The sequence below is a fragment of the Rhipicephalus sanguineus genome, chromosome 11 (genome assembly GCF_013339695.2).
Source record: "Rhipicephalus sanguineus isolate Rsan-2018 chromosome 11, BIME_Rsan_1.4, whole genome shotgun sequence".
Classification (NCBI taxonomy): Eukaryota; Metazoa; Arthropoda; class Arachnida; order Ixodida; family Ixodidae; genus Rhipicephalus; species Rhipicephalus sanguineus.
The window spans coordinates 30756103-30770887 of record NC_051186.1 but is presented as its reverse complement, the minus strand read 5'-3'; the positions used below and the strand labels follow the sequence as shown (position 1 = coordinate 30770887).

The following is a 14785-nucleotide window of genomic DNA, read 5'->3' as shown; positions in this document are numbered from 1 at the left end:
CCGGAAGCCTCCTTGGTCGGGACTTATCGACAAAGCTGCGAGCGAATATTGCGATTCGCAAGAGAAGCTGTCGTCAAGAGAGGAGGGCGCAGTGCTTATTCTGTGAATTAGACCACAGAATAAACCCTAACAATTTGTGAGAGCAACCCGTCGTCAAGAGAGGTACGCTGTTTGGGCTACAGCGATGTCTGGTGCGCACGGTCCACAGCACAAGTCTCTTTGGTGTGGTCCACAAAATAAAGCTGCACTTTATTTTGTGGTCTAGTTCACAGAACAAAGCTGCAGTTTACCCTGTGGTCTGGTCCACAGAATAGATTAAGACTCTATTATGTGTTCTGGTGCGCAGAAACCGTCGTCGAGAGAGGTGGGCTGCTTGGGTTACAGAACATTTCTGCACAGCCCACCGCACGCAAGTTTATTGTGTGGTCCACAGAATAAAGCTGCACTCTATTCTGTGGTCTGGACCACAGAATAGTCACTGCGAAGATAATATGTACATTTAACCTTGAAGTGTGGCTTTGCAGCAGAGCGGATTTCCCCTGAATGAGGTGTTTCACGGCATAACACCTCTACACTGCAGTGAAACCACCTTCACAGGGGGTTATACACGCTCAAGTATACATACAAAATTTGTTCATTTGAAATCCTTCGGAATTTCGAATAATCTGAATTCGTGTCGAAGCGAATTTAAATACTGCAACATTTGTTTGAATATTCCAAGCACCCGAATATTCGCTCATCCCTACTTCAAATGTACTTGAGTAAATGCCAATCAGCCTCAACAAATATCTGCCACTGGTACGCATAATTTTCAAGCAAGACTAATTTCCTGCCACTAGACTATCACTACTCCTCAACAAAAAAATGCTGTTGACAATAGCAAAATTACAGGGGTCCCTTATGAATTTGTTTAGGACAACTTAACAGGACACTAAAAAGCAAAACGAATTTTCTCATATTAGTAAAGTACTCTTTCACGATACCAAAAACACCACGCCTGCTGCGAGAAGACGCTTAGTAAGCGAGAAAAAGCGCAAGACAAAATGTAGGTGGCGGCGCCACGTTGAAGTTTCCGCACCATTCGCTGTGACGTCACATGTTTTGACGGCGCCTACTAGGGACTACGTAGTTCCTAGTCGGTAAAAATGAACTACATTGTCCTTTGAGGGGGCCATAGACTTAACATACCAAGTTTTGGGTAATTTTGTTAAGCCAATGGCACCAAAACATGATAAATACACTTTGAAATCCGTGACGTCACACGGGGAGATTTCGGCGCGAAATTTAAAAATGAAACATTGAACTTGATTTTCTCCTCTATTAATAAACCTATGATGGTGAAATTAACAACATTAGAGTTCTCAGAGCACAATTGATCGATCTAGGCCAATTCATTGTTTCTCTTTAGTGTCCCTTTAAGTCGCAAGCATATATGCGCCGTGCACTAAAGACGTGCACGGAAAGTTGCGTCCCATTTCATTGTCAAGCCTCTGCTGGCGCTGCATACCTCTTCAGCCTATCACACAATCCACTGCACCCTGGCTCAGCATCTTCCATAGCACGCCTTTTTCGTCACTACATAGCCGTCGGTAGGCTGAGTCACGCAAATGTTGCTTTTTAAATTTTTTGTAGTCACGGTAATGCCGCAAAGACAAAGTGAACGCACTGCTCGGGCACCTCGAGTCACCAGGTGCATGGTTGAATCTACAATTCTACTTTTCTACACTTCTCCGTTCTACTTTTCAACAATTTTAAGATGACGCTGCCTTTTTCGCTCAAGCTCATGTTTGCGTGACATGTTTAGCACTTTCGTCTTCTTTAGAAACAGATTCCTTTATTTTTAATCGGATTTTTATGCAACTTTCTCAGCTTATGTATATTTGTGTGCCAATTTCCAATATGAAATTAATTTTTTAGCACAATATGCAGTTTTGAGAATATCAAACATTTCGTATGATTGTTAGGAGCAAGATTTGTTTCTTCTATGTGAGAGTTACAAAGTAAATCAACCTATCACAATAATCTGGAATGAATACTATATGCAGCAAAACAAAAATGGATATTCTAAACCCATTTGAACAAAAGTTATGATACGTTGTACTTTCGTGAGCAAAGTCTCGGCTTGACATCGACTTACTCGAAATTGTTTAATAAACAATAACTTTTGTTGAAGTGGGTTTATAACATCCATTCTTATTTTACTACATACAGTATTCATTCCAGATTATGGCGATATGTTGATTTGTTTTGTAGCTAACACAGTTTAGAAGAAAACCTTGCTCCTAACAATAGAAGTTATATTTGATAGTATTTTAAAAACTACACAATTTATTAGAGAAATGCTAATTGCATATTTGGAATCGGAACATAAAAATATAGAAGCTGTGAAAGTTTCATAAAAATCTACTCAAAAACAAAAAGATCTTTCTGATGCAGTCTCCCGTTAAAAGACATCAAACATTGCACTGTACCTGTTCACCTCCTTAGGTGCCATAGTAAGAACTTGATTGCCTGCGCGGTTCGCACGATTCCCGTCCCAAGTTGTGTACTTGGACAGGTATGTCTCGAGATGCTTTCGAGCGTCGGCCAAATGTGCAAGGCGCTGGTGAAGCTCCGAGTAACTGCTGGCAGGGGGGCTCTCGAAGAACTGGATGCTGGTTACGGCCGCACGTAGGTAGTCCTGCGGTAAAGTGGGCAAACATACTTTTAGCGATCTTATAATTCATTTCAGGAAACCTCTAAAGACCTTTACTGGAAGGGTATTACACAAGGGGTGGCAAAAAAAAAAAAAAACTCACAGGGTCCCTTATGCATTCGCCTAAGACGACTCGATGGCAAAAGCCGTCAATCAATCAATCAATCAATCAATCAATCAATCAATCAATCAATCAATCAATCAATCAATCAATCTTTATTACTCTTGTCGTCTTCTTTTGCTTCTCAGTCAATGTATTGATCCTCCCCCACACACCTCCAAAAGCTTTCTGCACCTAATGAAAAAATCCGTAAACAGGGGGTGGGTGCTCGAGCCGACGTTTCGACAGGTGGACTTGTCTTCTTCAAGGCTGGAACTTGAAGAAGACAAGTTCACTTGTCGAAACGTCGGCTCAAGCGCCCACACCCTGTTTACGGATTTTTTCATCGCAAGCTTTCATCTCCCCCTACCTGCTGTTTTCTGCACCTAATGTGATTTTGCACTGCCTCCAGGATCGGCCCACCTTTGAGCAAGCAAGCAACGATTTTGTGTGATGACGTCGTCATGTTATGTCACGTTATGTGATGTCATCACGACGTCGTACATTTTTGCTATCTGTGGCGTCATGACGATGTCATATGGTGACATCATGACGTGATGATCAATTTTTGCATCACTCGTGTTGACGCCACCGACACCGGATACCGCCGTCGTCAACGGTCAATTTTCATGTCTGATGAGGCGTCTAAGGCTTTCGCCTAAAAATTACATAGCAATAAAGAAGCTCTATAAATTACAAGGCAACAAGGATCAAAAAGTCGTGGAACAACAATACTCAATGAAACATAATGGAAAAATGAAAAAATCCGTAAAACAGGGGGTGGATGCTCGAGCCAACGTTTCGACAAGTGGACTTGTCTTCTTCAAGGCCGGAGTTCCAGCCTTGAAGAAGACAAGTCCACTTGTCGAAACGTTGGCTCGAGCATCCACCCCCTGTTTTACGGATTTTTTCATCGCAGCTTCCATCTTCCACTTCCTGCCGTATAATGGAAAAATGCAACATAATAAACAGAACGAAAAATAAACATCAAATACATTACGGAGAACAGAATGACACTGGGAGAAAGACAACAAACTGCAATAATTTTTTAGAAGGTAATTAAGTTTTAATGTATTTATTCTGGTTTCAATTGAGGGAAGCAGCTAGTTCCACTCAATATAATGGATCTGGGAATGAAAGATTTATCAAAAGTTGAAGTGTGGCAAGTGATGCACTTGAGCTCGAAAGGATAGTCACGGCTTGGATAGAGAGCCGAAGGTGAATGAAAGAAACCGTTATGAAACAACACATGGTGGTAAAACAGATGATGGCATCTAAGCATCTGATCTGGCATAACTCAACAAAATGCTGGTGTGAGGGAACAGGGCTGCTGCAGACAGCAAAGTGACTTTCGTACTGTCTATCGCTTCAACGAAAGCTAAGTGGTGAGAGTACAGCATGCACAAAGGTATAAGCCGCCTGCTGATCTCTGTGAAGATAAGGTGCGCGTTACAGTACCCGGCCACTTAAACAACTGTAGTTCCTGCTGAGAAACGGGGGTGCTGCAGACAGCAAAGTGACCTTGGTACTGTCTCTATGGCTTCAAAGGAAGCTAAGTGGTGAGATTACAGCACGCACAAAGGTATGAGCTGCCTGCTGATCTCTGTCATGATAAGGTGTGCGTTACAGCACCCTGCCACTTAAACTACTGTAGTTCCTGCTGAGGAATGGGGCTGCTGCAGACGGCAAAGCAACCTTCGTACTGTCTATCGCTTCAACGGAAGTATTAAGTGGTGAGAGTACAGCACGCACAAAGGTATGAGCCGTCTGCCGATCTCTGTGATGATAAGGTGCGTATTACAGCACTCGACCACTTAAACTAATGTAGTTCCCGCTGGAGGACGGGCGGTGTCTTTCCTCTTCACTTGAGCTGCTATCGTCGGCTGTCCCTGCACACTTTAATTTCTTCATAGCGCATATGACATGTGGGGCAATGTTATCGATATGGACTTCGTGCACAACCTCATGTTGACGCCGACAGCAATAATACACCTGGAGCGTCTATATTAATTGCTGTCGCAATAAAAACAGATTTTGATGGTCGCTGCTCTATTATAAAAAAAATGCTCATAGCATTCATCCATCTGTCCACGTGTAACCAGTTTCCAATGTAAGCTGGTGAGGGATCTTTTAGTACACAGGATCACACGGACCCTGAGTGAAGGTTATGCAGACTAGAGTTGCAAACCGGGCTTGTTGGTGTGGCTTTTTTTCTTTTTTCTTTTTTTTGCGCTGCGTGTGTGTGTCATTGTTGTCTTTTTTGTGTCCTGTTTCTTTGCATTACCATAGCAATAAAAAATTATGCACACCTTTCCAACTAATCGAGCAGATGTGACAAAGCTTCAATACCTACCATAAACAAGACTTAATGTCTGTATTCAATAAAGAAAATCACCTCGGACGTGCTGAACACAGTTTTCCATGGTATAAAGGTGGGTTACGTTTCTACACTAAATATTGCATGGACCGTGTGCATGTGTGTGTGCACACATGCACACAGACACTGACACACACACACAAACTGGCATTATATTGGCACAAGCAAGTAGATTTGTACAATGATGTTCTGGCCTACATCCATGAACAGCTGCACAGTGTAGAGTGTATGCATTCGTCCTCGTTTCTGGAGGCTGCGGCAGACGGCAAGTAGAGTGGGCCACCATTTGTTCAGACTGGCGTCCATCTGGCGAAGTGAGGAAAGCAGTGCGTCCAGAGTGCCCTGCTTCAGTGATGGCTGAAGCAGCTCCTCTAAGAACAGATCCACCTCACAGCCCTGCAAAGGAAGGAAGATGACAGCCGTCAAAGACACCAATCAGTTCATGACCTCAGCAAGGATAATCAACTAAAATTCATCTGCATGTGAGTAAAACAACAAGCGAGGCCTCATGAAGGAGATGGTGTTTAAAATTACTGTGCGCGAGTATAATTGTCCTCGTCAGGATGTAAGAAAAAAAAGTCACAGTTTCGCCGCAAGGGCGAAGCAATGAATGCGATAGCAAGGAACTAATGCTATACGAAGTGAGGCTCGCCAATGGATACTCTCAGTTTGAACAGCGCTTCTGTTGCAAAGGCGGCCGAAGCAGCGAAGGAAACTAGCGTGCTTCAAGTGTCGAGCTGTGACACTTGATAGTTCGCGCTCATCTTCTGTTTGTTCGTTTGGCGGCGTCCCTGAGCTCGAGTGACATTCGTACGCGCCGTAACATGAGCGCGGACATCACGGTGAAAGCGTGAAACATTCCTCTACCCCTCTCCACGAGAAAACCGCGCGAGCAGACAGCGGAAGGGCAAGCTTCTCCCATGCGCAAATATAAGAAGAAGCGAGCGAGCTCGCCGACGACTTTTAAATGCGCCCGTCGGGCTCTTAGCGCCACCTCGCTGGTAATGAAGAAACGCTTATTATCGCCTGCTGTCTCTGAGTCCGTCCAGCGCTAAATGGTGTGTATATAACGCTCGCCGTTAGCTACGCGGAGGATCTGCGTTTCGTGGCGTAGTGGATAGCGCCGCTCGCTGCGGATCAAGAGGTCCCTGGTTCGATTCCGCGCTTCGGAAGCATTATTCTGAGTTATTTTTCTTTGGGGCCTTTATATATATATACATACTTATACATATACGGTGCATGACGGCGGCGACGGCGACGGCAAAATCCAGCCGAGACTGTCCATATAATTGCTATCGCAATAAAAATATGCCAGGCCTGCACTGAACATGCAACACAGTCACAGCAAAAGCTGGAAGAGCGGCCATTCTAGAGCTCATTGTAAACTCTTGGGCCAACTACAGCAAGTACAGTTGCAAGGGAGCACTATGCCATAAATCACCATAATTTTGCCTAGTAGGGAAATACCCACGAAGCCATTATTCATTATTCTGTAGATAAGTGAGGTGCCCACTAGGCATCTCTAAGGCATTATGTGCACTTTGTTGATGCTGAAGCTGATGACTATGAAGAATGATGGTTGAGCCCTTTGTGATGGATGGGTAGCTTTAAACCACCCACTTGTTATGCTATTCGCATTGTGTAATGCCTGGTTGTTATTCTACTCTTCTACCACATAATATTACATCTGTTAACAACATTCCCTCTCGACATGATCTGTAGAGGGTCTTTTTGCGGAGGAGTTTTGCGAGGCTGAAATCTATTAGAAAATATAGCATGACTGATGCTATGACTAGTATTACACTGATGAAGGCAGAAGAGGCAAAAAGCATGCATGCCTTTGAAAGGTAGTATTCGAGGGCCTGTGTGGTTCGACCGTGTCGGTAGAGAAATGCCAGCATTGATCGATGGCTGCCGTACAATTCCAGGTAGTGTTTGCACTCAGAGTACACCACACCCTTCAATTCATTGACTGGAACTTTCACCTGCAGGCAAAAGAGAAAACATGCAAAGACACAAAAATAAAGAGCACAAAGGATTGTCACGAGCGAATTTTCTCTCACAGGACAAACGGGAAAACGAGTTGTGGCAGCTCTGAGATGCATTGATATATTTTGGTGCCACAAGTGTGGCAATCCTGAGAGAGTACTTCCAGGTTCGAAACACATGTGAATTTCATCCTAACAGACCACACATTTCCGTGTTCATGCTTTCTGCCTTACTCAGGCCAGCTTAGGTTCCACTACATATAGTATTCAGATTATTGTGAAATGGGGCATGGGTGTTCAAAAGTTGAACCAGCTTATTTGACCAGGTCAACATGAATAGAAAGAAAACTCAAATATACCACCACTAAATTGCCCAAAGGCGTGTGTTTAAACATGTACATAAGGAACAAATATGACAGCACTATGACAAATATGACCTTTCAGTAACATGGATCCCTGCCAGTTTGCTCAAGTTCCAGTCGTTAAAATGGTATACATGCATAAGACCAACATAAAGGTTCACAATTAAGGCAGCTGTGCACTAGTGATGCCAAGGCTGAAGAGCTGGGCAGCCTTCTCTGTTTCTCTTTATTTTTCTCTTTCTTTTTCTCTCTTTTCTCTGTTTTTTCTATGCCTTTTTTGTATCTATTTCTATTTCTTTCTTTCCCTATGTATTTCTTTCTCTTTCTCGATATTTCTATCTTTGTTTCTTCTCTTTTTCGTTGATTCTCTCTTTCTTCTTTTTGCTGTCTTTCTTCCCTTTCTTTCTATTTCTCTCTTTCTATGCTATGCTTTACTCTCTCCCCTCCTCCTCACCCTTACTTCCCTTTCCCACCCCCTTGCTATACTATACTATAGATGATTTTCTGCAGCTGGTTTGTGCAATTAAAATCAGATGACGCTACCAGCACATGGCCTTTCAGTCCCTTGAACGTGGCCTTTGGCAGCGCTGTTTAATATGTCTCCATCCGCACTGTGTCGTCTGCTCGGCATCCCCATAGTGTCTGTGCACACGAGTTGGGCAAGTAAAAGCGAGCAGACGGCAGCACTGGAAAAAAAGTCAACCTGGCGGCACTCTTGGATGCAGGTTCCTTCCGCCTCAAATTTATCCTGTCGTCGTTGTGCGCTGTGTGGCCTGTAAGTTCGAAACCTACTCTTTTATTTGCTTTATGTTTGCGTCCCGAAGCTTCGAGAGCAATATATTCATCGGTATTTTACAGTGTTTCCAAGATCTATTCTTGAATCCTCGGAGAGTAGGTTTAGCAGGCGTGGCTAAATAAACACAGCTGATCTCAATACACAGCACATCTCAATAATTGTTCCAAGCATGAGATGACACAAAGCGATAGCTGATTTCACCATTTATTTATTGCTGTCAGGACAGTGGGCAAATAGCAAACGTGAGTTCAGATCAAAGAGAGTGGTCGTGTCTGCACATGCCAAACAAACGCAAATGTCTCAACCTCGTAAACTTTTAGGTGATTAATTATTGAACTATGTTTTACTGCGCAAACATGTGATTTGCTTACACTCTGCCACAACCAGCTTGCGTGGTACAGCCATGGCCGCTTCGCTGGACAAAGGCCAGTTATGATTACGTGATCAAACATCGCCGCGCCCATGCACCGCAAGGGAAAATTGTCCATACAAGGCTATGCTATGCTAGTGTGCCTGGATAGCCGAGTGGTTAAGACGCTCGCCTTCGGATCATGGGTACGAGAGTTCAAATCCCACCTCGCCAAGAAATTTTCTTCGCCAAGGATTTCTTTCTTTCTTTCTTTCTATTTCCGTCTTTCTCTTCCTTTCTATCTCTTTCTTTCTCTCACTCTCTCTCTCCATACGTGTTCTGTCGCTCATCAGAGTTATTGCATCCCGCACCGGACAAATCAGCGTACATATTCTGGAAGTGAAGCAAAAAGTGAAGAAGAGAGCGCGTGCTATTTCATTGATGGTGATAGCTTTCTGTTTGCACTACCAGGCACAACAAAAAGCTTAAATAGCTCCACTGTTAAAGGGCCAGCGAACGAGCGAAACAGAAAGGAAATGCGAAAATACTGACACTCACCTCGAAATTGGGGTCTTTGATACTCTTCAGGCTGCCAATAGCACAGAAGACAGCTGCAGCCTGCAGGGAGCAGCATGTGTCACTTTTATTCAATTATAGGTCACCTAATAATAATATCTGGGGTTTAACGTCCCAAAACCACGATATGATTATGAGAGGCGCCGTAGTGGAGGGCTCCGGAAATTTCGACCACCTGGGGTTCTTTAACGTGCACCTAAATCTAAGTACATAGGCCTCAAACATTTTCGCCTCCATCGAAAATGCAGCCGCCGCGGCCGGGATTCGATCCCGTGACCTTTGGGTCAGCAGTCGAGCGCCATAACCACTAGACCACCGTGGCGGGGCTTATAGGTCACCTATAGGTCACCTAAACAAGCATGGCTGTGCGCAGCTGACAAGTCAAAAGCAACACAAGGTTTGGCAGATATCAGAAAAAACAACAATTCAGCCCGTTCCACGCTGCGCAAACTGTCGGACAGAGAAGCTGTAATGATAATGATGATGGCTTTCGGTACAAAAAAAAGTCATCATCATCATGAATTCGTTTTATTTATCTGAAGAAAAGCATCATCATCATCATTTCAAGCATAATCACTTTGTTTTATCTATTCCTTTATTCAATCCTCCCTCTGGTCACGTGACCTGAGTGACGCCTACTACTACTACAGTAAAAGCTCGTTAATTCGACACTCCCTAATTCGAAAAATCGGATAATTCGGACGTGTTCTCTGGTCCCGGCCAGTATACGCATTGTTTAATGGCATAAGCTCTCGTTAATTTAGTCATATATGGCCTCAACCTGGTTAATTTGGGCGATACTCTGAGCGCACCGAGCGCGAAGTGTCGTAAATGTGCGACGCAAAAGAAAGAAAGCGGCGTTCGCGGAAGGCCAAAACTGCCACTGGCTTTCAGAAAGGCGTGGTCGCCATCCACAATCGTGTTGTTGGTACGTAATAAGGTGTGGGTTCAGAGCACGTTACGGATCAAGACACGGGGGTGTTGACCCGTGTTCACATTGTGAATGAATTCGCAAATGACGAAAATTGCTGCTTTTACACTACTCTTATGCAAAATAATTAATATATTTGCATATTCCTCAAGAAAATGAAAGTGCATTGATGCAATAGACATTTATTTATTGTTTTCTTGATATATTCAATAATTCAACATTCGGTTAATGCGAACAGTTTTTCTGGTCTCGCGACATCCGGATTAACGAGCTTTCACTGTACTACTACTGCAATGACAACGTTGACAATGACAATGGTGGCACAGCTTCGCTGCAAAGATGTGCAAAGTGAAAAGCATTCAGAGTGACAGCAAGATTCACCATTGCAAAAGTGCAACATGTTGACACAATGCAACACACGGTGCAATACTAGCAGTGCACAAGGAACAATGGTCGCCACGACGATCAGGCATTTCACAACACTAATGTGACTATAACTGTCATTCGGGATTGCAGACATCACACCTCAACGGCGCACAAGATGAGACCATTGGGAAACTGGTGGTATTTGGCAAACACCCAGTGTAACATTAATGTTAGCGTTAATACTATTCACAGTCCATTTTGTTAATACCAGTGCATACACACAGTGAATCAGCAAGGATGCTAGTGCGCTAATAGCACACATGCAAGCAAAACTCATGCCAGCAGCAGAAAGCAATGCACTGCCCTTGAAAGGAACACTTGAAACCACTATTTTCTATCCAGTAGAGTGAAATAAGTGCCCCTTTGGTAATTACCTTACCACTGTAAACCTGCTTCATTCACTGCTTTCAAGTAACAGATATTTGGACACACCTGGCATATTGTTGCTTCCCTTTTTTTTAGTACAGTAGACTTTCAGTAAATGGAAATCTCTTAAACAGAATAGCTGCTTAAATGAAACAACTGCTTCTTGTTAGTTTCGGGCTTGTATTCTACACCCCTGTTCATCTCTCAGTAAACGGAATTCCTGTTAAATGGAACATATTTTCTGAGGTTCCGTTTAACGAGCCTACAGCACTTCTGATAAGTTCAACAAGTTTTAATGGTCCCTACAAGTTTGTCAAAGCCAGTAAACTGTATGAAATATTTCTTCCACCTTTCTGATTTCTTACACATGTGTACTTTTCATTTGTTTAATGAAAGATTAGCAATGCTGTGACGCTATTACCGAGAATGTTCCGAGGACCATGAAGTCTGCCAATACCTGTTGGTTCTGCTTATCACGTAGTTGGTGACAACATTGTAAATGAAAAAGCAAGCGATCTGTGGCTGCTTTTGACACAGGATTGTAAATTTGCTGCTGCACGAAGTGACACAATGCTTGGTTCACATATTCACAGGAGCCTTGACTACATGTAGGCAATGTTGCATAGCCCCATTAAAGGGCTCATGAACAACACCTTGGGCTTGGTGAAAAATCACACTCGGCGGATAGCAGACACTACTATGAACATCTCAGCCATACCTTGCAGTCGTGCTAACAAGGAGAGTTACACACGAAGTTGCCATTTTCTCAGGCGCCCTCTTTTCATAGAGGCCTGTGCTCACTCACTTCAGCACCCGTTGCTTGACGTCAAACAGCAGGTAGCATGCTATTGGCCAATAGCTGACATAAATCAAGAGTGGCGTATTGGTTAGATGATGTGCTTCTTGCCATGTGGTGCCGCCACGTGCTGGCACAGTGTTCCATAGTCTGCTAACATTACAAAGTGAGCCACACTTGCACACAAGAGTAACGGCGGGAGAGAGCGATCGTGCTTCATCCCGTGCACTCAAGGACATGACACATGCCAATGTAACTTCTTTCCCCTGAGCCATCCCTCCCTGCTTAGCTTCCAGCGCGCTTGTCGGGACAAGAGAAAAGAAAAAGCACTTAAAGTGCACGACAAATCCCTGTAACTCTGCTCATTCTTGGCAAACTTGAGAAATTTTTGCAGCAATCAATTCGTGAGGCAATAAACTCCTATGCTGAGGTCAATTATTTGGAAAAGTGGTTCATGACCCCTTTCAGGTGACACAAAGTTTAAGAAAACACAACATCCAGAGCAAGCATCTGCATTTCGATACTAATCAAAGAGCCTCTGACTGAAAAATTGAGAGTAGATAAAATCCTTTGGATTCCTACCTTGCTTATGCCAGGGTAGCGAGACTTCTCAAGGTTCTCAATAATTTCCTTCAGTAGTGGACTCTCACTGGATGAACTGCCAGAGTCCTTGAGTTTCTGCCACAACAAAGACCCTTCATGAGAGAGCAGAACACATACCCACGCTTTTTCCAAAATGTGGTGCCATTTTCTACAAGCTGCTTCTACTGTCTGCTACTGTATTTGTGAGCCGGCTCTCAGAAAGTGTTTTGGCTCAATGAAAACTTTGATTTTCAAATTCAGACGCACATGCAATGCGGAAGTGCTCTTATCAGGCCACCACTGAATTTATATGAGTGAAATTTGTTGCTTTCAATAGAAAAGTTTGGACTATACAGACAGTTGAAAGCAGAATGTTGATTAAACCCTAAACACATTTGAGCAGTGCTGTATGCGACAGCAATGAGCACCAAAAGGAGGCTGCTGTATGGTCAGCCTGCACATTCCAGTCATTGGATCACTTGGTTCTATCAATCCAAAATTAAATTTGAATCACTGAGAAACACAAAACACAGTTGCTTTTAGCCACAAACAAATATAGAAATTACGTAAGGTATACTCATTATAGCATCCATAGCTGACAAATAACATAGTGGATTAACTTTCAGCTTATGTACAATAGTATGTACTAATAAATGTTAACTTTTCATTTTTACTGTGAAAAAGCTCCTCTCAACTCTTCACGACTTCTCAATTCCCATGTCCTTAGATAGGCGCTCATTAAGAGAGAGTCTGCTGGGGATGAGTGCCTAGTCATATGCTGAGCATGCTACTCGGCATGTCAATAGTGATACATCACATGACCCATCCACACATTTATGCCAATCTTCGTAAAGTATCCAAAAATAGCCGACACACTACTATAGCTAAGGTAAAAATGCGTTTTCACCTGCAAACAGTGCGAGAACTTCTCCCTAGCAGATGACCAGTCACCTGCACGCAGAAGTGCCAATCCCCAAGCAGCAAACACACCGGACGTCTCAAGGCCACACTTGGTGGAGACTTCAAGAGCCAGGGCCATGCGTTCAGTCTCCATAAGACGGTCCCTCAGCTTGCGCTCCGGTACTTGGTCCGAGTTGAGGCTTCGACCAATCTTGCGCCGGCTGCCAGGCTCATCTCCATTATTGGCAGTTCTGCATGACATTAAGTTGAGAGTAAGACAGCATCCACTGCTCTGAAGAGCAGCTGTTGTCTAAATAATGGCAACTGTATGTAGCATGGGGATGTGTAAACAAGGTGTTGCCTTGAAAGACTTATACTCTGTTTCATAAAATATTGCTGCATTTATTGCTGCATAAATATTGTGTTTTTAAAATATTGCTGACCAAACTTCTTGCATAGCGTCGCACCTATGAAACGGAGTATAATGTCTGCTATTTTGTTCGTGCTACTGCAGAGAAAAGTTAACAGCATGTTCGGCAATCAAGTTTAAGTTTTTACTAATTTCCTGTGTACATCGTAGAATATGTATAGTGCGTCCCAGCAAACTCTGGATAAGCTAATTATAAATGGTAAAAGAGATACAGCGATAGGACCAACGGTGTTTTTCTCACGACCAGCTTGCACAAACGAGTGAATTTTTCAGTTAGCATTGATTACCTAATTAGTAAATGAGCTGCAGAAGAGATGCGATACACATACACAGCAAAACAGTGTTACAAAATAGGCAGGGAAGAAATGACAATGTTGGAAATTGGAATGCAAAAGTGAGTTGCAGGATCTAGAAATAGCCGATACCATTTCAGCATGGAGTACTGCTCACCGAATAAGCATTTCCTCTGGAAGAAGGTGTTGACAGTTCGCGTTCACCATGAGACGCACAATGTCCAGTCTCCTGAGGTAAGCGTCACTACATGCCACGCCACTTGTTACGCCTGCACTCAGAAACTTCACCTTGGCTCTCAGGATCAATGACTTGAGCATGCTGAAAAGCAACAAAAGAGAAGGTGGATGGACAAATGATGAGAACTGAACAGAAAGTTATTGCCAAGCTTTTGTATGTGTAACTAATCCCTTCATATGCATTATGGAATAGCGCAAAAAAACACAGGGACATAGGCAAGAGAGATGATAGAAGCGCTATCTTTCAACTGCCTGTGTCTTGCCTGTGTCCCTGTGTTTTTTGTGCTATTCCACAATGCGTTCAAACCAACTAGCTTGTCTTTCCTTACTACTGCCCTTCATATGAACCTGCTTCCCCCTTCCTATCTACAGCTCTTGTAAACCACACAAACACAGCCAAACATCAATATATTGAATACGGATTTAAACAAGTGATCAGTTCCTGAAAAAAAATTTCAGCTATTCCTAAAAAAAATTTTAACTGACCTTTAACAAGTACACTTAGGTAAATTGTGTATTTTTCCTTTTTTATTTTATTTTAGCACGTGTCTATTTTAGTTGTACAATAACCCTGACTATGT

At 43.2% G+C, this 14785-nt stretch overlaps 1 protein-coding gene across 1 annotated transcript in view; it reads right to left on the bottom strand.

The window, feature by feature from the left end:
* Positions 1-14785, bottom strand: part of LOC119373516 (zinc finger FYVE domain-containing protein 26) — a 78285-nt gene that overhangs the window by 14412 nt on the left and 49088 nt on the right. Inside the window, exons 33-39 of the mRNA XM_037643567.2 lie at positions 14125-14286; positions 13252-13495; positions 12345-12440; positions 9226-9285; positions 7011-7157; positions 5371-5568; positions 2472-2680 (exon numbers count right to left, since the gene is read on the bottom strand). Coding sequence (XP_037499495.2) covers positions 2472-2680; positions 5371-5568; positions 7011-7157; positions 9226-9285; positions 12345-12440; positions 13252-13495; positions 14125-14286 — 1116 coding nt within the window. The remainder of the gene's footprint in view (positions 1-2471; positions 2681-5370; positions 5569-7010; positions 7158-9225; positions 9286-12344; positions 12441-13251; positions 13496-14124; positions 14287-14785) is intronic.